At 49.4% G+C, this 25,178-nt stretch overlaps 9 protein-coding genes across 9 annotated transcripts; 4 read left to right on the top strand and 5 right to left on the bottom strand.

Annotated features, from left to right (window-relative positions):
* Positions 1–603: 603 nt before the first annotated feature.
* Positions 604–1,956, bottom strand: EI90DRAFT_3125138 (class II aldolase/adducin N-terminal; the record flags this gene model as incomplete). Its single annotated transcript, XM_039063794.1, has 9 exons — positions 604–666; positions 719–851; positions 929–973; positions 1,028–1,182; positions 1,239–1,291; positions 1,356–1,368; positions 1,433–1,560; positions 1,633–1,708; positions 1,762–1,956. The coding sequence occupies 9 exons, from the start codon at positions 1,954–1,956 to the stop codon at positions 604–606; spliced, it is 861 nt and encodes a 286-aa protein (XP_038914764.1).
* Positions 1,957–2,354: 398 nt separating this feature from the next.
* EI90DRAFT_3062308 (uncharacterized protein) lies at positions 2,355–4,250 on the top strand. Its single transcript, XM_039060625.1, has 2 exons — positions 2,355–3,056; positions 3,114–4,250. The coding sequence occupies exons 1-2, from the start codon at positions 2,625–2,627 to the stop codon at positions 3,855–3,857; spliced, it is 1,176 nt and encodes a 391-aa protein (XP_038914763.1). The 5' UTR covers positions 2,355–2,624; the 3' UTR covers positions 3,858–4,250.
* On the bottom strand, positions 3,841–5,072 carry EI90DRAFT_2973553 (vacuolar protein sorting-associated protein 28; the record flags this gene model as incomplete). The annotated part of the gene is made up of 6 exons (XM_039055784.1): positions 3,841–4,217; positions 4,279–4,339; positions 4,392–4,534; positions 4,583–4,696; positions 4,754–4,856; positions 4,921–5,072. 6 exons carry the CDS (start codon positions 5,070–5,072, stop codon positions 4,137–4,139), a joined length of 654 nt encoding a protein of 217 aa, XP_038914762.1. The 3' UTR covers positions 3,841–4,136.
* A 456-nt stretch (positions 5,073–5,528) lies between these two features.
* Positions 5,529–6,857, top strand: EI90DRAFT_3125135 (uncharacterized protein; the record flags this gene model as incomplete). Its single annotated transcript, XM_039063793.1, has 7 exons — positions 5,529–5,576; positions 5,635–5,709; positions 5,766–5,896; positions 5,954–5,988; positions 6,041–6,370; positions 6,429–6,526; positions 6,588–6,857. The coding sequence occupies 7 exons, from the start codon at positions 5,529–5,531 to the stop codon at positions 6,855–6,857; spliced, it is 987 nt and encodes a 328-aa protein (XP_038914761.1).
* Positions 6,858–8,154: 1,297 nt separating this feature from the next.
* EI90DRAFT_3062302 (uncharacterized protein) lies at positions 8,155–8,837 on the top strand (the record flags this gene model as incomplete). Its single annotated transcript, XM_039060624.1, has 3 exons — positions 8,155–8,387; positions 8,480–8,567; positions 8,607–8,837. Coding segments are annotated over 2 exons (321 nt in total), but the record flags the coding sequence as incomplete, so codon positions are not given.
* A 363-nt stretch (positions 8,838–9,200) lies between these two features.
* EI90DRAFT_3125134 (alcohol oxidase) lies at positions 9,201–11,983 on the bottom strand (the record flags this gene model as incomplete). The annotated part of the gene is made up of 11 exons (XM_039063792.1): positions 9,201–9,434; positions 9,503–9,792; positions 9,840–10,167; positions 10,225–10,299; positions 10,384–10,493; positions 10,562–10,860; positions 10,922–10,955; positions 11,032–11,135; positions 11,203–11,309; positions 11,389–11,783; positions 11,899–11,983. The coding sequence occupies 11 exons, from the start codon at positions 11,981–11,983 to the stop codon at positions 9,201–9,203; spliced, it is 2,061 nt and encodes a 686-aa protein (XP_038914759.1).
* Positions 11,984–12,769: 786 nt separating this feature from the next.
* On the bottom strand, positions 12,770–14,024 carry EI90DRAFT_3125133 (uncharacterized protein; the record flags this gene model as incomplete). Its single annotated transcript, XM_039063791.1, has 2 exons — positions 12,770–13,822; positions 13,923–14,024. 2 exons carry the CDS (start codon positions 14,022–14,024, stop codon positions 12,770–12,772), a joined length of 1,155 nt encoding a protein of 384 aa, XP_038914758.1.
* Positions 14,025–14,727: 703 nt separating this feature from the next.
* Positions 14,728–16,707, top strand: EI90DRAFT_2923920 (putative phosphoglucomutase; the record flags this gene model as incomplete). The annotated part of the gene is made up of 5 exons (XM_039054830.1): positions 14,728–14,804; positions 14,866–15,283; positions 15,345–16,017; positions 16,069–16,174; positions 16,230–16,707. 5 exons carry the CDS (start codon positions 14,728–14,730, stop codon positions 16,705–16,707), a joined length of 1,752 nt encoding a protein of 583 aa, XP_038914757.1.
* Positions 16,592–18,355, bottom strand: EI90DRAFT_3062291 (uncharacterized protein). The gene is made up of 3 exons (XM_039060623.1): positions 18,266–18,355; positions 16,705–18,201; positions 16,592–16,641 (listed from the first exon to the last, which is right to left on the bottom strand). The coding sequence occupies exon 2, from the start codon at positions 18,075–18,077 to the stop codon at positions 16,926–16,928; it is 1,152 nt and encodes a 383-aa protein (XP_038914756.1). The 5' UTR covers positions 18,078–18,201; positions 18,266–18,355; the 3' UTR covers positions 16,592–16,641; positions 16,705–16,925.
* Between the last annotated feature and the right edge of the window lie 6,823 nt (positions 18,356–25,178).

The following is a 25,178-nucleotide window of genomic DNA, read 5'->3' as shown; positions in this document are numbered from 1 at the left end:
TCTTGGATAAGCGGTCCACCGAAACTCATCTTCAAAAAAATCCAGTGCAGATGGATTTCGGAACGCGGGAGAACGGCCCGCTTAGGCGGGGCACTGTGACCAAGGCGGTTCGGCTTTAATCTGAATTTCTCCTGAAATAGTCAACCATGAGAACGCGCCATGGAAAAAATCTCGAGCCCGATTGTCCCGAGGGTCTAGCCTAACTTGGTTCCCCGGAAGCAACCCACAAGCAAGCGGCTAAACCTCGGGGAAACTGAGTGATGGAGTCTGGCCCCACAAACAAATGCCCCGCAAGCCAGCCTAACAGGGCTTAGTCAACTCTCATTGGTCATTATCCGAGCGTCGGGGGAGGACAACACGTGGTTCGAGGGGCGATTCAGTGTCCAGAGCAGCTGACGATAGCCACGGGGCATTAGTGCATCTAATGTCAATTTCAACAAAGGGGTTATCGAGATTCTGGACAAATTATCGCCCTTGCGAAATAATTTTCGGTGATCAGGACTCGTAACAGGATATAATACATGTATATACATGTATTGCTTGTGGGTAGCAATCGAACTAACAATAATGCGTGCAAAGTGTGACGTGATCACGACAACAAAGCTAGGGGTATCCTTTGCGGTAAGACTCGCTGAAATATTCCGCTTCAGCTTCTTGGAAGTAAATCTGTATTAATTAATAAGGAACTACATTCCCATGGCAGAGCGAAAAATCTCACCGCAGCTTTTCTAACACCGTCCTCCTCGGTTCCACCCAAACTCCTCAACAAAGCGGCATCCTCAGGAGGGATCTTGACTGTAGAAAGACCAGTAGAAAGAGTCAATAACTGCACCTGACACTCCTTGTCGAGTCTGGAACAGGAGAGTTTACCCGTTAAGGCACAATCAGTTCACGAGACCAGTGCTAAAAAAGAAAATTGAGGACGAACACAATAGCCCATGCCAGGGCTGAGTCGATCGTTGTACCGACCGTCCTAGGGGTACATCTGGTGAATGATACAGCCAAACAAGTAACATGATCGACTCACATGAGGCCATGATTGTGTTGAATAACCGCTTTCCCTTTCCCAAGAGCTTCGGCAACTTCACGACCTTCTTGTGACTTACTTACTAGTTCGCCACTACCAGCGTACAAGTTATGCTCTTCGAAAAAGACGGCGGATTCCTGAGTGAGCATGTCCAGCTGCATTAAAAATGTTAGTTAAGCCGAAAGCTCCAAGTGGATGTGAATTTTCATACATGTCGCCCAAGAGCAGAGAACGCCATTCCATGAGTGGAGTGGATGTGGCAAACTGTGGAGATGCCAATGACGTCGGTCTTCTGGCCAATTCCCACGCATTCAATCAGCAGACTTACTCGTTGTAATGTCCTGTTTAGAAGAGAATCATTAGCCGGGGTTGGAGAATTCGGTAAATTACACGCCCGTGACATACAGGACGAGCAGTAAAGACAGGGTAATCAACTTTGCACGCAGTGACGTTGATTTTCCTGCAGCGATCGCCGCCGCCTCCAAGATAGTTGCCATCTCTGTCGACCAGCATGAGATCGGTTGACGTTACCACTACAGAGACGTTGATTTGACACGTGTGGGAATTAGGCGGCTTCAGTAGAGTTAGGAGGTAGTGTGACGTACGTTTGAAGGCAAGTCCAATGGGGTGAACCCAGAAAGTGTTAGGGTCGCCTGGATCGCGGACGGTTATCCTGGGGGACTGATAAGGCATTCGTTATCCAACTATTCTTGCGAAGGGTTCGTGGGGCTTACAACGTGATACTCGAAGCCATGCTTGTGCAGGATGCGCAAACCAAGAACGAGACGTTCCTTGAGAATAGCGCGCTGCCTAGCAAGATCGTCACTCGCGGTCAAGAGGATAGAAGACGTTACCCTTGCGGGGGCGCCAGGGTGTGATGACGTTGCTCCAGTAGTGAGGGTAGAGAAACTAGTAGCTCTTTGGCTCATGATGGGGAGTTGAGAGGATAGGTACTCCTGTGGGTGAAATGAGTTGGGGAATTTATACAATTTTCGGGGCCACAGTCGCGTGGTCTAGCCAGGTTAGGGTATAGCGAGTTGGATATTCCACAGGGTTGTGAGCGAAAAGGTGGGCATTGTTGGGTTCACAGTTCTCAGGTGACCAAACACGATTTTTTAAATCATGAAAGTTCATTCTCCAGGGAATTCCTAAAAATGTCCAAAATGAAGCGTTGAACCCTACATTCCGACTGCGAAGTAACGATACAAAAAAGTAGCAAGAGACCGACCAGACGTGGTAAAAATCGGAGGGTCGGCGCGGATAATGACTCGGCTCACTGTGTCAGCATATTTACTCCCGTGGGTACGAATAATGCGCAAACAAGTTTTGCCCTTCAGCATACACACAGTCCCCTCTGGGTTGACAATTAGACCAGCTTAGTACCCTTGTTTTCAGTCACGACCAAGACATGAGGTACGGTCGAAACTGTAATCAACAGTATTGATGGTCCTAAACGAAACGTTAGTCTGGGAGAAAATCATTTACGTCTGGGCCGGATCTCGATCCAGTCCTTAAATAACAACTTTCGCGGCCTACAAGCTGCTTGTTTTTTTGCCCATTCTCCCAGGCTCCTCGTGTGGTTATCTTCTGTCCGATCATGAACTCATCTTCCTCTTTCGAAGTTATTGTTCCTTGTCACGCGCTCAGACCTGACGACCCCAAAGATACCGCTTGGATTCGTGCGCTAGAATTCAAGCTGAACCCTTATCTTCTCGAACCTTCGGCTAGCGCTTCCATTGCGATTAACCACTCTTGGTCTTCTGTTCTCTCCGCTTTAATCCTTCGTGATATTCAACAAGGGGCTCTTGGCCCTCGTGTTCACGTTTGGAAACCAAAGCGCTGTGTTGTTGTCTACAATCTTTTGCCAATGCCTCATGGCATTGACCGCGCCTGGTCCATTGAATCCTCGAGCGAGGATGGCCTCATCCCCGCCAATGGAGGCGATGCATGGAGGGTCATGTGTCTCCAATCTGCTCGCAATGCCACTTGGATCTACTGCCCTGACATATCCAATGAAACTGACGCCGAGGTAAGGAGTTGTAATGCACATGCACATTTCGGGCTTACATATGTATCACCCATGTAGTTGCCTTCTCACATTCAGCAAATCGTTGAATCTTGCCACCACAACCCAATTCATCTCGTCAAAGCCGCCGAGTCTCCTGTAATTCCCGCTCCTGATTCTCCTGTGATTCCTACTCCTGTGCGGAACCCTGCCCCTTCCTGTGGCCGTTCATACTCTTACCTTTCCTTCGGTTCGAGCTCCTTGGTGGATCGATCTTTTCTCGGAGATTGTTCGGACTCGCCCCTTTCCATCTCTCCAGCTTCCTTTCTGGGGCCCTTCACGCCTTCTGCCTGTGACAGTCCCATAATAATGTGCCTCCAATCTCCCTACCCTCTAATCTCCGAGTTGGGTAAAATGACTCCCACACTATCCGACCAATCAATCGCAAGGGACCTCAACGTGAAGGCGTCGAAACAACTTTACGATGCTCCTCGTCGTCCCAGTTCAATGCCGACCTACATTCCAGCCATCACACCAAGCACTACCGTCCACGACCACGATGAAATGGACCCTGTGCGCATCTGTGGACCTCGGCTCGTGATGAACTCTCCAGTGATACGCTCGTCTTTCTATGCGTTTGGGGGATCTGACGATGACTTGGACTTCATTCTGCCGTTCCAACGTCCCACTGACACCCGGGGGCCTGCCCAACTTGATGTTGCAGTTGAGTCGAAGGGAAAGGTGTCAAATAGTGGCAAGAGGCAGATACTAGCAAAAGTTGTCCAGTTTGTTTGCTCTGCTAGAGCATCACGGAGAATTTTCTGAGAGAATGCCACGGCCTCGTTTTTATGACCCCCGACTGGCCTATTACCTACCATTTGGTATTCGTTCGATTCTGCTTCTCCCACCGGGGATATTTTGCAAATGGCTAGTCCGTGCCTAATTTAATTCTCGGTTTCTTCCCGTAACGTCCTCTCAGTGGTCCTTTGCACTGGGTTGTGCACTCCCATGATTTTTCGTCTGGATTCCTTTCATTTGCATATACGCCGTTACGTTTTCACCAAAATATCACATGAAGTCACTAAAGGTTCTGATCCCAGAGACCTAAGTACTAGGCGAAGCGGACTGTCCTGTCCGCAGGGAGCTGAAGAACTCCTGGTAGGCATGGTCGATATCAAATAGCATCTGTGGTCGTCCACGTCAGGTGAACTTAAATTTCAAGGTCGAGGAGGTCTCCGTATCTTACTTGGCGGGATTGTTCATCACTGATCTCATCCGAAGCCTTCATTTGGTTCAGGGTTATGAGCCTGCCAAGGATCAATGTATGCAATCCGAGGAATAAACGAACCAGGGACTCACCAACCAATCATCTTGCTTCTTCCTTGCCACTCTGCGCTTCCCTTAAAGCGGGCGTACCCTGTCATGAGCTCTTGCAAAAGGGGGTGTAATTGATCCTTTGCTCGTAATCGCAATTTGAGGGCATCCATGAATGTGATGAAATTCTAAATAAAAGTGAATGTTGCTCAACTCGAAGAAGGATAAATGCTCACTTGAGTGGTTTCAGCCACTGCTTGTCCTGTCTCAGTCCCTGATTGGTCAGAAGCGTGCTCGACAGTGGCAGGAACGTCAACTTTGAGCCGATGTAAGGCTGCAGGATGCTCCATCTATGCATAGCGATAGCCTCAGAATCCTGTCGCTGCCATATATTCTCAATGACTGACTCTGTATCGTTTCATGAATTCTTCGATACTCGGAACATCATCGGATACCAGCTTAAGCATAGTCTTATATTGGCCGAGAAGCTTTGTGCATGCAGGGGAATACCTTCCTAACCCATATTTTCTAAGCTCTCTCTCCTCGATAAGGAACCACGAGGTGGGGTACGTACTGAGCGGCGGTTATCGAATCACGCACGTATGCTCGTTCGAGGTAGTCTAGCGAAACGATGATGCCATATAGAGTCGCTAGCGATTCGTATTTCTCCCTCTCTGCGTTCGTATTCCATAGTCGTACTTCTTCATCGAGGGATATTCGAGCCATCGACTAATTGATCGACTGCTGGCACGTGAGTGACCGCAACGTCTGACGTCACGAGATTTCACACGGGCCTATTTGGCGGAAAATTCCGCTGCGACAGGATATATGCTGAGTCATGGTGCGGCATTCTGGCTAACTGAACCTTGGAATCTGTGCCACGGGGATGGCATCGGTGGCTATCTTTGGCTTCTTTTCCCTGAAAACTTTCATCTAAAATCCTTGAACAGCTATTGGCTACTAGTATTGTGAGCTACTTCAAGAGTGCTTCCAGTCCTCGACCACCAAATGAGCAAGATATCATGCTCTCCCGTATCATTGGTGGGCCCATCCGCTACCAGCTAGGCGCCTTACGAGCACCCAACTCCTTTATTGCCCTGATTATGCAGTATACCCAATAAAGGTGCTTTCGAAGTGTTTTATGATGCCGGAATTTCTGTTCATTGTCCGTGACAGAGTTGCATGGGCATTTCGTTGTTAGAATCTTCGTTCACCGAAGAAGGGCTTCAGGTGTGGTGATGTGTTCCATTGGTTGTTGCTGTATCATCACCGACAGTTGTGCATTAAGTTCGACCGCAAGTGGATGATTGTTGACTTGGAGAAGAACAAGCATCTAAGTCCCAGGGACAATCGAGGCATCAAGGTGTGAATTTTTGGGCTGCGACTCAATGGCAACCTACTGACCAGGTTTTGCTTCAGCTTGCTCGAGTAAAACCATCATTTGATTTCGAGCGCGGAATGCTCGACGTCTCATTTCCAGACGACCCGTCTGTGCCGTCATTTTCTATGCCACTTGACCCCCCTGCAGAGGAAGTGTTTGGCTGGGAAGAGTACGTTCCATTTGCTCTTGTTCGCGCACTAGCTTGAACAATGGCCTCGTCGTGTAGAGTTGAAGGGGTTAATTTATGGGGCAACAACCTGAGTGAGAAATCCCTCCATTTTTCCAGATTTGGTGACAACTAAGTTTTGTACAGGTGGTCGAGTTGTCCCTTCTTCAACGCCTGGTGCACCAGACCCATCTGTCGTCCTGTCAAATCTTACTGGTCATCATGTCAAGTTAGTAATGAAACCCCCCGCTCACCTTCGTCCTGTTCCTTTCGCAACCATCGATGCTGCAGGCTTGGACTATGAAGGTGGTCCAAGGACTGTCTTTGCAGATGTTGGTCCATTCATGATTGCTTCTACTGCTTCGGTTGTCGATGCGCAGAGACGCATCGGGGAGGCTCAAAAAGCCGGGGCCATTGAGTGGGATATTAACCGGGAAGTTAGTATTGACAGATGGCGACCAAACTTGGTCGTTGAAGGTGGTTACTGCTTCACTTCCTTGGATAACAGCCCTTTGACTTCAGAATGTGGTCTTAGGAGTAGAGACACCTTTTGGGGAAGATGACTGGATAGAAGGCCAAGTGGGGGATAAGCAGTATTCGTTATTGTTTCCAGGGCGCGTTCCGCGATGCATTGTAAGGCGTGGTTTTTCGCTGGTTTGAAGATATTACCTGATGCAATGCATTTGGGACGAAGTTCCCCAATGTAGACCCTGCCACTGGGGTTCGCGATTCTCAAGTTCCACACAAAGTCTTGATGGGATATCGAAGGGTAGTTCCTCAGCCTGGTCTCTACTACTTTGGGTATGTGCTGTCCACGCTCCTCCGGTCCGATCCTGCGACCTACCGCTACATGGTATCATACAGAGTTTATGGTGTCCCCGTCTCTGCGGCTGGAGTGCTTCGCGTTGGGGACAGGATCAAGATCACCAAGCACGCTCCGAACCCTCTTCGTCAGGGTTCGTGATCTCCGCGGACCATGGAATCGCACCGAAGCATCTGTATCGCATTCCTTAATTCTCAATGGATTGCCTTCATGGTTGGTGGTTGTGATGTCAAACATCATCAGAACAACATCAGGGACCTTCTAGTGAGACTTGTTGGATTTAGCCCCCTCTTTCTGCTCTCTGGGTTAGCCGCTGGTATGAATGTTTCGGTTTGAGCAGGCTTAGTCTGTAAGAACTCGCCATCAAGGTGTAAAGGGCACGAAGTGCCTCCGTTCTCAAGGCTTCGTGTTTCTTGGCTTTCTTGCCGCTCCGATGAGACCTTACAGTTCAGATAACCGCCAACATGCGTCCAAGACCCGCATCAACAGGTGACGCCCATGCAATCGTATTCTTCATCCTCGTCTCTGACCGCGGGATAGTGTGATGGGTGAAAGTAAGCTTTGTGAGGCTTTAAAACTAATCACAGTCGCGGAGTTCTAATGATCATATCGATTCACAGGAGTCAGTCCCAGCTTTTGAGGCGTGGTCACCGCCAAACGCAACTCACACAAACTTTTCACGGCAACTGAACTCCGCCCTATTCTAGTCTGCTGTGAACTGCTGGGCAGTTCCTGGTTCCCTTCACTGCCAAGAATCTCTACGGTTCTTTTAAACTATGCGATGTTGATGTCCAATTTCCACTCCCCTCACAATATGTGTTTCAGAGCCGAACAAGTAAACCTTCCAGGATAAGAACCTGGCTTTGCCTTCCCATGCCAAGCAAGCCAAGCAGAATCCGGGGTGGGTTGTTTTCGGTCCCGAAGGTGGTCGGGAAGCTACTCTAGCCTTTTGCGGGGCGTCAGTTTCCGAACGGGAAAAATTGATTTCTGTGCGTGTCGGGTTAGTTCAACGTACACACCAACTTCCGGCATGTTTCATCGACTGTGCAAATCTCATCTGGACACTTGGGAGTAAGCTTGCTTTATCGAGTAGCTAGCTCTCTCGGTGTGGCCTAGATTGGTGATCAGTCCCTCAGAAATGGTCGGTTACACCCAATGTTTGTTAGTTGTTACAGCTCTCCAGGTGTGCGAGTATTCACAACTCAGGTGTGTACAGAATATCGAAGTCATCGGTATTAGAATTCAGACTATGTCGCGTTAGACTCAGACTCGAATAAGAAGTCTATGTTGTAAATACCTATGTCGCGTTAGACTGCGACAAGAATTATACATGAGTTATAAAGTAAAATAAGAAAGGGCAAAACGCCCCCAACGCTTCAAAGCGCCCCAGAATAACCGCTACGAATGACCGCCACACAACTTCCCGATGTAAACAAAGTTGGTATTCTACTTGTGTGCACGCAGGAGACGCAAGCGATTAGCGGGGCAACAGTCCCGGCAAATGCCAGAACCTCTGGAATTGAAGGCGACCCGGTTAATTTACAATAGGGAGGAGACCGGGGAAGGAGGAGGGTTTCGCAAACGACAAGGACAACGAGCAATAAGGAAAGAAAGACAGAAGTTACAGAGGGCAAGGAAACAACCGAAAAAAGGAAACCTAGAAAAACCTAAGTAAGCAATCGGGATCCCACCCACCGAGAGTAACCAAAGGTCACAACACCTCCCCCTCGGCGAGACCGAAAGGCTTACCGGAAGCAAGGAAGACGAAGGAAAGACTTCGTCAAAAAACAGCATACAGGACAAAAGAAAAGACTAAGAAAGAACACGCCTTCAGCAGAGGATAAGGTATAAGAGGGCCAGAGCCCTGTAGCATAGGCGGACGAAACTCACGGATGAGATTGTCCGGAAGAATCGACCCAGGAATGCAGCGGCAAAAACCTGAATCGGCATGACTGTAACCTCGGAAGGCACAGTATGCGTAAGGCCGACAGCGGGTACGGCGCATAAGATTAAGCACCACCGGGAAAAATGCCACGCGCGAAAAGAGACCAAAGAGTGCGTTTAGACTGAGTGCGCACAAGTCTGATTTAATCTCGTACCTCCATTAAATAACAAATAATCGGCATGTGTGTTAGCCCATTGCCATCGATCAAGTCCGTCAGAAAAACTTAATCACTCGCATCGCACAAGGGCAGATGGATCAACTGCTCATACCGTCTCACCAAATGTACGATAATGATAGACGTTTGTTCAGTCTGGTAATCGGATAGCTACTAGAGCCGAGCGCAGACACTTCCCAAGTGTAGAAGAGTTGGGGCCATGCCATTGCAAAACACTATAGCTTATCGTTACCTGACATCATATATACACCCAGAGGGAGATCGAAGCGACGGTGCAATGTAGAAAAGTGTCTCTTGGTCCATGGGAGAAAGCGTAACACTGCACATAATAATGACACATGTGGCCTTGGGCGGGAAGAATGTATCAGAAAACGAAAAGACTTGCAAGAAGCGCCAATGCGCCTCCGAACAATGAAGGAGCCTCTAATTGAGACGAGGCAGATTTTCTACTCGTGGATGATGGTGGCGCGGTAGACGATGGACTTCCCGTCCTACTCTGAGCGCCGGACGAAGTAGTACTCGTTGGCTTGTTGACCCAATACGTCTCGCGAATGAGGTCAGACGCCTGCTCTGCCAGACCGTACGTGGGGGCCATCAACTGTACGAAAGAAAGAGGACCCAGCACATCAGTTATCCGCCTGCATTGGAAGAAAAAGCGGGACTCACATGCGCCGCAAACTCCAACGCAAATACACTCGAATCAGCAACACGGACATTGGCGAGTCCATAGACTTTCAAATTCGCGTCCACCACACCACCCAAAGAGAGTGGGAGCAGGGCACAAGTACCAGAGGGATGAAACTCAGTTCCCACCTGTGTCGCAAGCCAGGCATCCCATGCAGGATCTGTGTTCACTTTGGGACCTGGTATGAGCTCTGTTGCGATGCTCAAGTTGAGAGGCTGGGTTACACCCAGAGTACGCGCAAGCTTCAACCCTTCGCGAAGCATGACAATATCTATGATAAACCGGTATCAGTTTTCGAGCACCCATGGACAGAGGGACACCACTTGCCTGCCTCATTAGACAGGTACTGAGGATCGATGATAGGGGCGGCGAAGGGATCGTTATTCTGGATGTACAAGGACCCCGCACTATATGGATGCTGTAATGCAGCCTGGATTGCCACATGAGTGCCTCCTGAAACCGAGTCCATGAGGGAGAACAAAAGCTCGACTTGTCCCGCGCGGGTAAGCAGGATATTATTCAACGTCGTGTTATAAAGGGCAGCGAAACCGGCTTTGACAGTGGGATCCGAGCTAGGAACCTTCGCATATGCCCCTGGAAAGTAGGATTGAATATCCTTTTTGAAGGTCGGCGCATAATCGGGTCCCTATCGACGATGTTCAGTCGTATGCGACTTGGAACTGTGTAATCAGAAAAAACTTACGACCAGATCAGAGACATTGGCATAGGCAATCGCCGAGTTGACGAACGATGCCAAACGTGAAGTTGTGATGCCCGGCTGTAAGTAGTGATGAAAGCAAAGTGACAAATATTAGTTTCGATATTGGCCATGAAATAGGGAAACTCTGGAGCAGGCACGTACCGTGTGCGTGTCCTGGTGGAGACTGGCGGCAGCCTCAGGTGTTAATTGAAAGACGACTTGGGTACTAATATGATCCTGAAGGTGCTGTCCGACCCCTGGAAGGGTGTGTTCTAGGAATACAAAAAGAAACCATCCATCATGCTCCTGTGTGTTCTCTGAATACAATCGAAACACTCACTGATGGGAACTCCAGCCTTATTCAAGATATCCTTAGGACCCACACCAGAATGCATCAAAATATTCGGACTCCCGATGGCACCCCCGGTCACGATGACTTCTTTCCTCACCAGAACTGTCCGTCTAGTTGCCCCAGGGTTTGAAGCAAATTCGACCGCTGAAGCATTTAAACCTGTAGACCCATCGATAGCACTTGTTATGCTTCCGCTGAAGATGATTCGGGTGACCGTTGCATTGGGTAGAATGGCGAGGTTTGGGCGTGGAGGGAGAGGGTCTATATACGCGGAGCGCGAATAAGATCTGATGCACAGGAGAGCGTGAGTGGTTGGAATAGCAAAATCTGGTGTTGAGACATGCTCACCGGGTCCAGTTTGACGGATTAATAGCCGAAGTTGCTGTATGACCGAATGTGAATGATGGAGGTAGAATTAGAACTTCAATCAATGGAATGTTATACATGTCTCGACAGACCTATGAATGCTCCCCACCCGCTTCCTCCATTAGAATCGGGACTAGGAGGAATACCGATCCAATCTAATGTAGATGTCCAATTGCCGACGATAGGGAAGATAAATCTGAGCAGAAATCACATTGACGATGTTCAGTCGTTCGGGGTGAATGATATAGAAATCCAATCCTCACCCCGGATAGGAGTAGTGCAAGGGGCCACTGGATCCATGAGAGGCAGGGTCAAACTGGATCGCCCCAGCATCCTGGACAGCCTTTGTAGGAGGAGTGAACGTTTCTGACTGCAAAAGTTTAAAAACCACCAGATAAGTCAGCACCAAAAATCACTGTTGTCCAAAAATGGCTAAGCTGCCATCCAACCTTCTTCATATATGCGAACATTCTATCCCACCCCCAAGCGTCCGCGTTAGGCATGTCTCCCAACAAATTTCTCCAAGCGTTCATTTCCAAAGTGGAGGGTCTAACGAGATACATGCCATTCACCGCCGAACTGCCTCCGACGACTTTACCTCTTGGCCAAGGTGCAGTCTTTCCGCCAAGCCCTGGCTGAGGCGTAGTGACGAATTGCCAATCGTAGGATGTCCCGAGGAGGGTGGAAAAGTATGCATTGGAAGGGACATCGATAGACTGTTTGACAGCGTCACCAGAATCGCCAGCTTCGAGCACGAGCACGGTATGGTTCGAGTCCTCTGTAAGACGGGATGCAATAACCAAGCCAGCGAGGCCTCCTCCACAGATCACAAAGTCGTAGGCATCTATAGTATTGTTTTATGCAAGCAATGTTCGAGTCGTGGTGCATGTACGTAAAACGGCAATGGGGATGGAAACGAATAAGTTGAGTTAGGCATTGTGAGGACAGCCTCTACTGACCGTCAATCTGGCCATTGTAAATGATCCCCGCACACGCGCGCGATATGAGGGTCAAGGCGGCGAAGATGAACTTCAACCAGGCCATAAGATATGATCTATTGAGCTAAAACACCCAGGGAAGAGAATGTCAAAGAGAGACAGTAAGAAGTAAGAGACCCAATTCGAAGCGTTCGAGGAAGGAGAGCCTCCAGAGGCAGACGGAGGGAAGGAAGGGAGTGTTTAAGTTCGAGGTACCAACGTGTTGGGAGGGGTCAATGGTCTTTCCAATTTGAATTAATGGTTTCTTCCTAGTTTGGTTACAATTGTCCTTCGAACACAGCCATCACACAGCTTGCCCCTGGCGGTAACAGCCCTTGCGGCACTGGGAGTGGGACGATCAAGCCAACTGGCTACAAAGACCTAGGCAGGCGACAAGCCTGTATTGGAATAGAACAAAGAGCAGAAGACAGCAAAGATTTCAGTAATCCGATTGTGAAATTTGGCTGAGGTGATTTGATCTAGGGTGCTTCACAAGATCAGCATGTTCGTTCAGCAGGCATTTACGTAAAACGGCAAATACCGCAATTTGCCTAATTTGCAAGGATGCATTTTACGTACACAAGGGAAATAAACGTCATCCATGATGCTACTATGATAGTTGTCATATATCGACACTAAGTAATGTACATTCTCATGTACAACTACTGTACAAGGCCAACACCAAGCGAGTGGAAAGAATACTCCAGAGTTTTCAATGAAGGGGGGCTGCAGGTGTAAGACGCCAATGTTTCCACAAGGGTAACGGCGAGGTGGAAGTGGAATAAATATCGTTAAACGGTGATCATTGGATTTCGTCAAGGGGAACGACAAGAGTTGATAGTGTCCATCGAGTTTACTGGCGGAGAGGTTTTGGGGGTGGGCTGGCAAGCGGGAACGATGGAATGGTCGCAAACAGCGTCATCCTATTCCCCTCCCCTGCTAGCTTCGAATCGGCGGACGTCACGGACGATGCTTCCGATCCCTCACTCGCACCTCCAAGTGAATCTCCACTTTTCCTCCCCATCGAAGAGTCCGAAGAAGAACTACTTCCTTTTGGCGAGGCACTTCTACGTTCCCTCGTCTTCGATCTTGCCGGAGGCGGCGGCAATTCCACGCTATCAACACTCAACTCACTCGTTTTCGCGCTCTTCATCAAAAACGCTGTGCTAGCATTTCCACTCCCAGCATAATCCTCTCCAACTAGTATATCTCGGGCAAGTGCAACTTGCTCCATGACATGCCGTACATCTGTGACGAGATTAGCATCGTAGGCCTTCAGAACGGCTTCCAGGCATGATATAGCTTCATGATGGCGCGACAGATCAGTGCTGCTATTTGTGCGAGTACGTTGATAATGATACGCATGTCCGATGGAAGGGGCGTTATTGTTGTTTTTTGAATTAGCCGTGTTTGGCAGTGGGTTGGGATGGCGATAGGCCCCGGGGCGAGTTCGAGCAGGCGTACCGCTGACTGGAGGTCGTGTACGGCCGGAAGAGTCGACATTATTCTTGGGGGTGCCTGTGCGCGTTGTGGCAGTAGCAGCAAGAAAGAACGAAGAAAGAGATGTGCGGGATGAGCCATGTGGTTTTGGGTCGCCGGTTGGGTACACTCCGGTCACAACATTCGGAGTGCAAGCGGAAGCGGGCGTCGGTGCGGGGCGTGGAGGTTTACTTAGTCGGCGGGCGCGGCGCTTTTCCCTCTCTTCGGGAGTCAGGTCCGGCCGAGGTGGTCGCGTGGACGGCGAAGTCGCGGAATCTGGCGTGACGCGAATGCATGTCAGGGGAATATTTCGAGAGGATGCGAGTGGGTAGTGTGTACCATTATCAATGACGCGGGCTGGCGAAGTTGGGGATAGAGAAGCCTTGTAAGGCGGGGGAGGAGCAACCAGCTCCTCGTGTGTACTCGACTACAGACGAAGGACCTTACTAAGTACACTACGTTTGCCCACCACCAGAAGACGAGAAGAGCGGGTAAATTGGGAATGGGGAATAGTGGGACAAACTCACCCCCTTCTTACTCAATGACAGCTTCCTGAAAAACCCTCGGAAACCGCTGTCCTCCTTTAGCGCCAAGGAGGGCTTCCCCGCCGCAGTTACCTTCGTGGGCATTGATAAACCAGTCAGAGACGAGAGCGGAGACTAGGGACTATGGGATAGAGGAGTAGGTGCCATTCCCATGCTTGGACAACCCATAGGGTTATAACAGAAGCCAGAAGACGTAAGTCGCGTGCCCGGCCGTTTGCGACTCCGATATCCACATGTCTCATTGTCTTGAGTGACAACCAGGACAATTGAGTGATTGTTACCCAGTTAGTAATTGAACGAGCATTGGGACGCTATTGAGATAGGCGAACTGTTCAGCATTGGCTTCGCGGTGATTCTTTCAAAGCGTGGAAGAAAACGTGGCTGCTTCAGGTTTGGGTCTGCAAACGCGCAACCGGGGCATGGCTTCCTGCACCGAGAGGCATTGTTGTCTACCGGAACACATCGTGTTGTGCTCGCCTGCAGTTCTGTATTAAGTGACCTGCGGCCGCGCGTTGCTGGGACTTGTGGTTGCAACATCAAAACGTTGTTTGATGCCGTTGACAAGTAGACGGTGATCTACAAGCCATCCCCTGCGCTCCCTGAGGGTCTGCCACGCCACAGCATGCACCTCCCTGAATGATAACAATAAATTTCGGTCAGACACGTGTCTTGGCATCGGGATTATCAATATGTGTCAACATCCCAAATTCAGGTGCTGGCCGAAATATTTAGTACTCCACTCCGGCTCCAACAATCGATCTTTCCACCATATCCAACGTCCTAAACGATGTCTAGTGATATCAAAGAGATCCCCACTAAGCCATTCGATGGCCAAAAGCCAGGCACATCCGGACTCAGGAAACGGTGAACCCGCGTTGCGCTCGATTTTCTGATCGGCGATCGGCGCTGATTCTGTTGAATACAGAGTGAAAGTGTTCGAACAGGAGCACTACACCGAAAACTTTGTGCAGGCCATCCTTGACTCTATTCCTGCACAAGGTGGTGCGAAGGGCGCGACACTCGTCGTCGGAGGCGATGGACGATACTTCTCTGTCCCCGCCATTCAGATCATCCTGCGTATTGCCGCAGGGAATGGTGTTTCCAAGCTTATCATCGGCCACCAGGGTATCCTATCGACTCCTGCCGCTTCTAACATCATTCGCAAATACAAAGCCACTGGTGGTATCTTGTTGACTGCTAGCCACAACCCTGGCGGACCGAACGCTGATTTTGGTATCAAATACAACGTTCAGAATGGCGGACCGGCCCCTGAAAATGTCACTAACTCCATATACGGAAGAACAAAGTCGATAACCTCATACAAAGTCCTCGATGCACCACCCGTATGTTCACCAGATTCACATCATCAAAGATGTTGGAAATGTGCTGATATTGTGGTCCCAGGTTGACCTCTCGAAGATTGGCGATCAGACTTATGGTCCTTTGAAGGTTACTATCATTGATTCAGTTGCGGACTACGTCGAGCTGCTTCGATCTATTTTCGACTTTGGCCTCATCAAATCCTTCTTACACTCGACTCCCTCCTTCAAAGTGCTCTTCGACGGTTTGCATGGAGTGACTGGACCCTACGCAAAGGCCATTCTTCTTGGGGAACTTGGTCTTCCCCGGGATTCCATTCAGAATTTCGAGCCATCTCCCAACTTTGGTGGCGGTCATCCTGATCCTAACTTAACCTACGCCCACAGTCTCGTCGAAGTCGTCGAGAAGAACAATATTCAGTTCGGAGCAGCTAGCGATGGGGATGGAGATCGAAATATGATCTACGGCAAGGGGGCGTTTGTCACTCCCTCGGACTCGGTGGCGATCATCGCTGATTGGGCCGACAGCATTCCTTATTTCAAGGGTGGCGTCAAGGGTTTGGCAAGGAGTATGCCAACTAGTGCCGCTATTGACTATGTTGCCGAGGCGAAAGGCTATGAGGTCTTTGAGGTGCCAACAGGATGGAAGTTTTTTGGAAACTTGATGGATGCCGGTCGTCTTTCTATTTGCGGAGAAGAGTCCTTCGGCACTGGATCTGATCACATTCGCGAGAAGGATGGAATTTGGGCTGTTATAGGTATGCTGAGTGTCACCTTTCTGACATCCCCTGACATCAACATTTTGCCAGCTTGGCTCAACATCATTGCCGCTGCCAATCAGACAAACAAAGGTTGGGGCATCAACGAAATTTTACTCGACCACTATCAGAAATACGGCCGCAGCTTCTTCTCTCGGTGGGTTTTCTTATGACATTATAGCCGCGTTTGTTCACCAGTCCCCTTGCTTCAGTTATGATTATGAGGAAGTTTCATCTGAAGGCGCGCAGGCCTTGATAGACAACCTTGACAAGCTATTCGCTGACCCATCTTTCATCTCCTCATCCTACAACGCCAAATCCGTCTCCGAATCTTTCACTGTGGCCAAAGTCACTAACTTCACCTATACCGATCCTATTGATAACAGTGTCTCAAAGAACCAGGGTCACATTCTTCAGTTCACAGATGGTTCTCGTGTCGTCTTCCGTTTGAGCGGAACAGGCAGTCAAGGCGCAACCGTACGTTTCTACATTGAGAGATACTCGAAGGATCCGGCACAGTATGAGCGACCGACTGCAGAGGGGTTGAAAGGTCTTATCGAGGTGGCTCTCGCTATTACTAAATTGCCGGAATTCCTAGGTCGTAGCGAGCCCACCGTTATTACAGTGAGTGGGGTCCTAAGTAGCCGCCTGGTTTGTCACCTATGTGCTAATCCAATCTATCCACAGTAAATTTTCATTCATTCATGGCTAGCGGGAAATGTATGAAATTGGGAATCATAATGAAAGTGCTGTACATTGTAAACTGTAGATGTTAAATTCGGAATGCGCATAGACCAAATGCCCCGAGGGTGTGATGACAGTCATCGTGACATGGCATGTCGGCGAGCTGTTCTCGAGCAAAACTGCAAATCACAACCTACTGCGAACAACCATCAGAACGAATGGATTTACGCCTCAGACCCATATAGCCTTTGATATCTCATGTGCAGGGGTTCAACAGTTTGAACATTCCCCTTCACACTCTCTATTCTCTCCGCTAACGAAGCCGGATACGGATCCTCTATCCATTGAGCAGGATCTCGAACAAACTCTATCCGAACGTTCTTTCTTTCGCTGGAGTTCATCAGAATCTTCGCGATCTTTTCCCGATTGGGATACGAGGGGGACCAACGAGATGTCCACATGATTCGAACAAAGGATAGAAGTGGAAGGGCCGTGTTGCTGTTTGAAAGGATGTCTAGAAAGATATTAAGATCGACGTAGTTGTCCGATAGGATTTCAATCATCACAAGCGAGGTCCCGTTACATAGTAATCTCTCCATCACCTTTAGGGAGCACGTCGACATATCGATGCGGATCGTCTTCAAACTTGGGAATGTCGTCAGGCTCGGATGAAGATTGAGAATCCAGCTGCATGGGATACGCTGGCGTGTCTCGCCTGACCTGGAGGGACTGAGGCACAGATGTTGTAATTGAGGAGCATTCACGAATTGGAAGAACCCAAGAGACGCATTGAATGTGACTTGAACCGAGATTAGGGATGGAATGATACATTTTTCCCGTGGTGTTTGAGTGGCAATATCATTAAAATCCCAGTTGTTCAGAAACCCCCCAAAATGCATGTCGACCACAAGATGCCTGAGCCGGGGCATAAGGGAAAGCACTCGACGGAATTGCCCCACTGCATACCCGTACTGGAAGCTCCAAGTCAGAGTACGCACAGAAGCAAAAGTCGAACTCTCCCCCAAAGTCTTGTTATCCTTATCCCACCAAACCTCTAAACTGAGGTTTTCGAGAGAACAACCCGGGTCGTGGTCGTCAAAAATTGGGGAATACGTTCTATACGTTCTATCACGACGACCCCCGACTGCCTCGATCACAAGTGTTTTTAGGACCTTCAACTTCCCAGGGAGGGGGAAGAAGGGATGATGAAAATGAAAATAAGCTCGGTACACAAGAGTAGAGCACCGAGGAAGGATGGGATAAAGAAGCTTTCGCAATGTTTCCACACCAATTGTCTGGCGAAACGGGTCGGATTCGGAGTCAACCAAGACGAGATGCACGTTCACATTTCTTGAACGCCGAATGAATGCAGACATCACTTCCAGAAATGTCTCCTCCAGGGTTTCTTGACCCCGATTACGCGCATATCCTATCACGTTCCAAAATAAAGGATCACACAAGATGATGCCTCGAACCAGGGCGCACACGCCTGTGATCAAGGTGAGATAGCGTATACGCTCATTCCACAGACCACTCAATGAATCCCGGCCCATCTTCATCATAGCTGGTAAGACATCCGGGAGGCCATATAGGAAGATCTCGGAAATGATTTCAGGGAAAAGTTTGTAAAGAGGTTGATGGTTGTTGTGGGCGGAACGATCACGATGCAGCGCAACTTGCTTTCTTGTCCTCACTGGCATGCTAGAAGAGAGAGCAAGGTAGATACTTGATGTATAGTCGACACTGTGGGGCAGGGATACAAACAGACTCCCCAGTCACTGGCCAATGTTTCTGAGGTTTAGTTAGCGGTGGTGGGGAAGGGGGCAGGATGCGCGAAAAGTAAGGTGAACGGGAGTCAAGCAGGGCTAAACGCCCAAGTTAGAAAGCAGACGGTGGTTCACAGCGGCGGGTGAACTCACGAAAGCGCGCTGCTAATAGCGATGAGAAAGCGAAGTACTGTGCCCACCTACGCGACCAACGACCAACGACCGGTCACGCGTCTACGGCAAGGGGGTGTACCCAGTCGTTTTCGTTCGTGGATGTGCCACACGCAATGAAAAAACCTGCAAACCCCCTCTGAGATGAGCGCAAAAGGATAATATACACGTGATCCAGACTCGTACCCAGCTCCGTGGACGCGCGCAATGTGGAACGCACTGCAATGTGGAAATGTAACTAAGTAGCTTTTGTATTCAACTAGAGTGCTTGCGCTTCGCCAAACTCTGCACTGCCCACTTTACTGCTGTTTTCAGTTGATCTGTCGAGTGACGGATTTCTTGCTTCCATATAAATCCTGGTGCTCCATGGTTGAACACCTACAAAGCTTTGCTGGACTTCGGAAAGCACACCGTCCATGTGAAGGGTGGTTTTATCTCCACTTTTGACGTTCCTTTGTGTCAACTGGCCACCAGGCCCATCGAGATTTCACTAGCCTCTCTAAGAGGCCTCCACCCACAAGCAGCCGTGTGTCTGCTTCGACCAACACACCCAATGTGTGACTCAATAAGGTGAAGGAGACTTTGCTGCCCAATCACTCCTCTAGGGAGGAGCAGGGTCTTCATAGCATATCTGCTATGAAGGCCATGTCTAATGCATCCACAACAGATGCATTAAGTTACCTGGCTCACTGGCCTGATCCCCAGTCTGGGAAGTTACCAGACTGTTCTCATCTCGAAAATTGCCCAATGATGGACGATGGTTTTAGTGCCCTCCGCAACTGGTGGAGGTTGTGATTTGAGGATGTCATGGTGCCTGCACCTGAGATCTTACCTGTCATATCCATACAATCCTGTCAGGGGACGTGCATGCTCGTGCAAGATGCTCCGATAACCTAGTTGTGATTAAAGCTGGGGGAAAGGGATGTCCCCATCTTAGGGTCAGCTATATACATGTAGAGTCCGGCAATAAGGAAACCAAACGGATTGCCGATAGAATCACGTGATCATAGAATGTTCCAGAACAATGCCGGAGATGATCCGGGTCACCGGGGCTTAGGTAAGCGGAGTAGATGGGAATTACCGGCATACTTCCCATGCGCATACGCGCAGCCGGCATAGGGTCCAGGGTCATTGCTGATCCCTGACAAGGAATAACCAATTGTCAGGGCACACCCACCTGACCCGGCCCCACCTAACCCGGTGCCCCACCATCCGCTCCTCCCGACCTCCCCCCTCTTCCCCTTTTTTCCCTTCCCTTTCTTCTTCCCCTTCTTTTCTATTCTCTCTCCTCTTTATTCCTTTCTTATCACACGGATGACTTCCTTTGTATCAATGTACCATTGACCCAGCTGCAGTGTAACGCGCCCGAACCCGGACACACCGGACGACCCCCTGCATACCGGACGCTCCTAGGACCTCTTATGGAGGTACCCGGATGGAGGTGGCTGTGTGCTTGGATGACGTGGCGCTTCCCACGTGGCCTTCAACCACATGTATATAAACACAGCCTAAGTGGGAACTGAGAAGCAACCTTCTTCTCACATTTCCCACTTTAGGCAAGTAGCTTACACTTCCCCTGATAATAACAATAACACATTTCCCACTTTAGTCTCAGTGGCCAGGGACCCTTGTCTGCTTTGGGCCCGTTGTTACGCATGCCTGCATCATACCTACCGGACCCTCAGCCTCGGGCGATACACCCAGGCGCTCTCGACCCCGGGTCGGTCCCTGACACCAATTGTCAATAAAGGAATGTCAATAAGGAGCGGATCAACGGTGACCATATCAACCGCTAGTTAGTTAAGTGAATGAATAGAATAAAATGGTATCGGCCAAATGGCTGAGGAACTCAAGTGGTGGTGGGAGAACGAAGGAGGTGCTGCTACGGGGCCGTAGAACGGGAACCACTATCGGCGCCGCTAAGTGATGGGCAATGGCGAGATTAACGGGCATGAGTAATGGGTGTGAGAATGGGGGTGCAGAAAGTGGTAGAGGGGCAGGGACTTTGCGGGGCCGTGACACTCCTTGGGCCTTGGCCCTTCACTCCTCCTTTGGGAAACACCATTGAGTCAAACCCTTGACCCTCAGTGTTGTTCCTCTTTCCAGCTCCCTTTGTCTCCTTTCAGAGTACCCTCGCTCCTTTTGATTCCGGACCCCTCCTTATATACAATGTACATAGTAACTTGTAACCTCAGTCCGAAATCGACCTGAATTCCCCCCAAGAGACTTTCCCTCTGCTAGATCCGAAATTAGGGACCCCTAGGACAACCAGCAATGGCTGTCAGGGCACCCTGACTAGCCCGGACCCGGACCCGCATCCGGACCCGCTACACTTCCCGCGCGCATTCCCGCGCCGCATGCTCCGTGTGCCGCATGGTCCGGCCCCGGATCCTGCCTTCATGTGACTTCCGGGTATCCCCGGAAGTTTTCCTGATATGGTGGCCACTGTGGGAAGATGAGAAGTTAGCTTCCTTCTCATCTCCTTACCCACAGTAGTTGTTGCCCTGGATAGGGCTGTTCATAGGTCAGGCTGTGGACCATAGGGGAGGGTCATGGGGACCCGGGAGTCGTCCCCTGACAATGGCACAGCGCTCTGCCTGAGTCGCTGAGGCCGAGGTCCTTCCACGCTAAGTCTCCAATTCCACTCCAGAGTCGTGTTAGACACTGGTCCGGGGTCAGCACCGAAGGTCACCATTGTGGGCTGCTATAGGCCGCGATGGCCATGATGCTGCAAACAAGGCCCGAGGGTAGGGCATTTGGCCTCAGTGACTCTAAAGGAGCGCTGTGCCCCCTAGTTGTCTCTTGGCCCTCATTTCAGACTCACTGGGGTTGCCTTGTTGGGGTCAGGACTTAGGGGTCATGGTCACATCGATATTAGAGCTAAGGTACAATAAAGTATCATACAGGATATATATAGGAGGAAGAAATGAATGGAAGCGGACCTGGGCCGAAGGCCGAAGGGTCCGGAAGCAAACATGAATAAGGAGCGGGGTTGGCCACACAGTGGCCGGCAATGACCGAGGGTCAAAACAAACAATAACAGATAAATAAAGGGAGGAGCGTAGGGCTGCGATAGTGGCGATGGTATTGTAGCAGTGCTGGACTCGGAGTTGGGCTGGAGTTGGGTGTGGGAATGGTAGCGGCCCTGTAGGGGCCAAGTGGGCGGGGTAGAGGAGTCGCGCTGGGCACGGTGCCGGAGGTGGACTCAGGGCAGGAAGGTTGGTGTGGCTGTGGGGGAGTCGGCCAGGTGCAGGGGAGCCTAGGGGCAAGCAGGGGAGTGAGCAGGGAGTCCTCAGGGAGGATAGGGCTGAGGTTGGGGCTCGCGCTCATGCTCACATAGCGGGAACGGACTTGGGCGGCATCGGGATGGGTGGCTAACGGGCTGGAATGCACAGCCATGACAAGTCGTCCAAATCTGCCCAGTTCTAACATTACCTCCCTTCTGGGCAGTGCCACATTTTGAAGTGGCTTGGGCTGCCTTGTTAGGGGGGACAAACCATGTCGATATTCAGACTAAAGTTATAATAATGTAATATACATATATATATATAGTAAGAAATTGAATGGGTCAGGTGACAAAATGAAACAAAAGGAAACAGAATAAGGGCCAGCATCTGGGTCAGAATGCATGGTCGTGACATGGACGTTGAAAGAGGGCTAGTGGCTCTCTATGCCGACTAAGCTTGTGGGGCCAAACTCTCCCTAAACTCTACTTTCTTGCATAACTTGACTTATCTCAATCCTTAACTCCATGGTGGGTTCTCTGGGATTTCTGCAAGGTCCGGGTTCAGCGTCCACTACTCACTCATTGTGAGCTAGACAGCTGCCCTTATTCCTACTGTTGGAATTCCACTCACTCACACCCACTCTAGCATGTCCTAGCACCTTAGAGAAATTGGGGGAGGGTCCTTTTCAAAATCCAGTATGTACAGGATTATATCTAATAATTATTTTTAGAAAGAATAGATGGGGAATATTGGTACCATATGGCACCTGGGTACCTTATTAGGTGAAATAATAAAAAAGGTAACAGTAGCAATAAAAGGATATCGATCAATAACTGAAATGATGGCAAAATATGAAATTATAAGAAAATAAGCGATTTCTCAACAGATTTACGGAATTAAAAGCCGAAATTGGAAATGTGGCTGAATGGAACTATTATGCAGCCAATGAGCATTTTTACCAATTTGTTAGACACTGTGGGAACAAGTGAGGCAGGAATTCTGGGTTGCCACTTGAGATTCCCATGCCCGCACATGCTCGTGACCTGCCATGCCTAACTTGCCCAACATAGAACTCTGTCAATTCTCCACCGATTGGGACGTTCTTGATATCGTCAGAATCCTACAAATTAGCACTATTTTTAGGTACCAAATCCGTACCAAGTCATCGTGTGAATAGAAGTGGGTATCTGAGCTGGCTCTGCACGTGGGCGATTATCCCACCTACAACATGTATGAGCAGGTGTGTGTGGAACTTGACTGCATTTGTGACTCCTTGGGGTATGTATGTCTCAAACATGCTCCAGCAGGGGGATGTTATGGAAATGGGAAATTTCCGAATTTAGACTCTTATGGGCCCTGCACACACCCAAATCACATGATATGTAAATAATTAGGATGAATCCAACTATTACCATCTAAAACACTGCTTGTGCAACCAACTGTAAACCTCAATGTTACAACATCTATAACAACATCTGTAACCTCATATGAACTCATGCCAGACCCCCTTCCCTCTTCCTGTGCCTAGAATGGACAGGAATGGGCCATTGTGAGGCCCCGGCCCATGTCTATATTCCGCCCACAACATCAGTTGATGTTGTGTTGTGTAATAATTATGTCGCGACGCTAATTTAGGATCGCGGAAGCTTCTCTATTTATTTGTGCCGAGAATGTATTAGATTGTATATAAACCCTCAGGGTAGCTGTAAAAGGCGGATCAGCCTTTACTTCTACCCTGTTAATATACAGCAAATTCAAGTGTATACTTAGACGGACTTCTGAGGCCTGAGGCAAACGGGGGAACGGAACGTTACCGTCCCCAAACTAGTAAGATACCTTTCACTTTTTTACGCTCTTGTCAGGGCAATAGCCCCGAACCCCGAGTCACATGTAAATTAGATACATATAGTCACGTGGGCAAGCGGGAACCTCCGGGTAACTGCTTACACACCACCGTAAAATACACAAACTTGTATCACTTATGGCCTTGTGTGCTAAAGCTACCCTAAGACCTCACACTTTTTTAAGTGCATGAGGTGTGTTTTACAACACAACCCACAACTCTACAATCTTAACATCTGACTCGGAAGCGCCTATGGCACCTAAACACGCCTGCAAGGGCAAGGTCGCATCTGCAGCGACACTAAAAAGAAACGAGCGGTTTATAAAGAAACCGCAATCTCCCATCATGGGAGATTCAAACCAAAAGCCATCGTCAGACGATGACGAGGATCAACATGATCCGGCATTAGCAACCACCTCAGGGCTGGTCCCTGAAGGTTTTAGAAACTTACGTGGAGTAAGTGCGGGGAAAAATACCCCCAGAACTCCACAACATACCGATCTAACCCAAGCTGGGGAAGATCCCTCACCTCCTCACGAGGTGATCGACTTGCGTGAAAAACGTGTAAGCGCCAAACGATCAGCCCAAAAAGCTGATCGGATAGAGTTGCAGGAAACTCCAGGGCCCCACTATCCCCTGGAGTCCCCCCTCACGTCCCCAAGTCAAGCCCCAAAGGCAGACAAAGGGAAACAAAGGGAAGAGCCCCTGCATCAGCTATCCGAAAAACTACTGGACTTGTTCCAGGTTCCGTCTGAATGGAGGACGGAAAGTGAAGATCAACTTCTTCTCAGGCTGAAAGCCCGAGAAGGTGCGAAAATACACCCTGAGAGCAGGATCTCCCAGAGCGCGGAAGCTCCAAAAGAACTTCCGCTGTTTACACTCCCACACACCATGCCAGACAAGGCAAGGTCACCAACCTCAGAGGAGGTCTCCAAGATAATGAAGAGGAGGCGAACTGAAATGAGGGAGTTCGCTGAGGAAGCCTTACATAAAAGTAAGGAAAAACCAGCGAACAAACCCCTCTATGAAAGGGAAGCACCCTCCACAACGGCCTCGCCTAAACAAAGCGAGCGTGGAGTGTTCACTCCAAGAACCCATTCTGGAACCCCCAGAAGCAGAAATGTCAACTGGGGAGAGTCTCTGCTCGCCCAACCAAACTTCCTCCTGGAAAACCAGGAATCGCGCATAATAAACGCGATAAACTCGATCCAAAAAAAGATTGAGGAAACGAACCATAATAGCATGGCTCGTCTAGAGATAACTCTAGAAAGAATGGCCAACGCAATCGACGCGTTGACTGAAAAAATCAGCGAACAAACAGATTTGCTGAAGGAAATAAATTTCTCACAAAAAAGTGAGGAAACAAATAAACACCCCTGGACCACGGTCCAGGACATAAATAGAACTCGTGAAAAATTCACGAAAAGAACCACCAGTGAAAGCACACTGGAATATCATCAGTGACTCGAC

The sequence above is a fragment of the Cantharellus anzutake genome (assembly GCF_015039405.1).
Source record: "Cantharellus anzutake strain C23 chromosome Unknown EI90scaffold_31, whole genome shotgun sequence".
NCBI lineage: Eukaryota > Fungi > Basidiomycota > Agaricomycetes > Cantharellales > Hydnaceae > Cantharellus > Cantharellus anzutake.
The sequence above is the reverse complement of the archived record's forward strand: the minus strand, read 5'-3'. Positions and strand labels throughout refer to the sequence as shown.

Excerpts from the sequence above, each read along its gene's own strand:
- EI90DRAFT_3062291 (XM_039060623.1), bottom strand. The coding sequence starts at position 18,077 with ATGTCTGCATTCATTCGGCGTTCAAGAAATGTGAACGTGCATCTCGTC.
- EI90DRAFT_3062308 (XM_039060625.1), top strand. The coding sequence starts at position 2,625 with ATGAACTCATCTTCCTCTTTCGAAGTTATTGTTCCTTGTCACGCGCTC. Across the intron at positions 3,057-3,113 it reads CCAATGAAACTGACGCCGAG|TTGCCTTCTCACATTCAGCA; the intron begins GTAAGGAGTTGT and ends TCACCCATGTAG.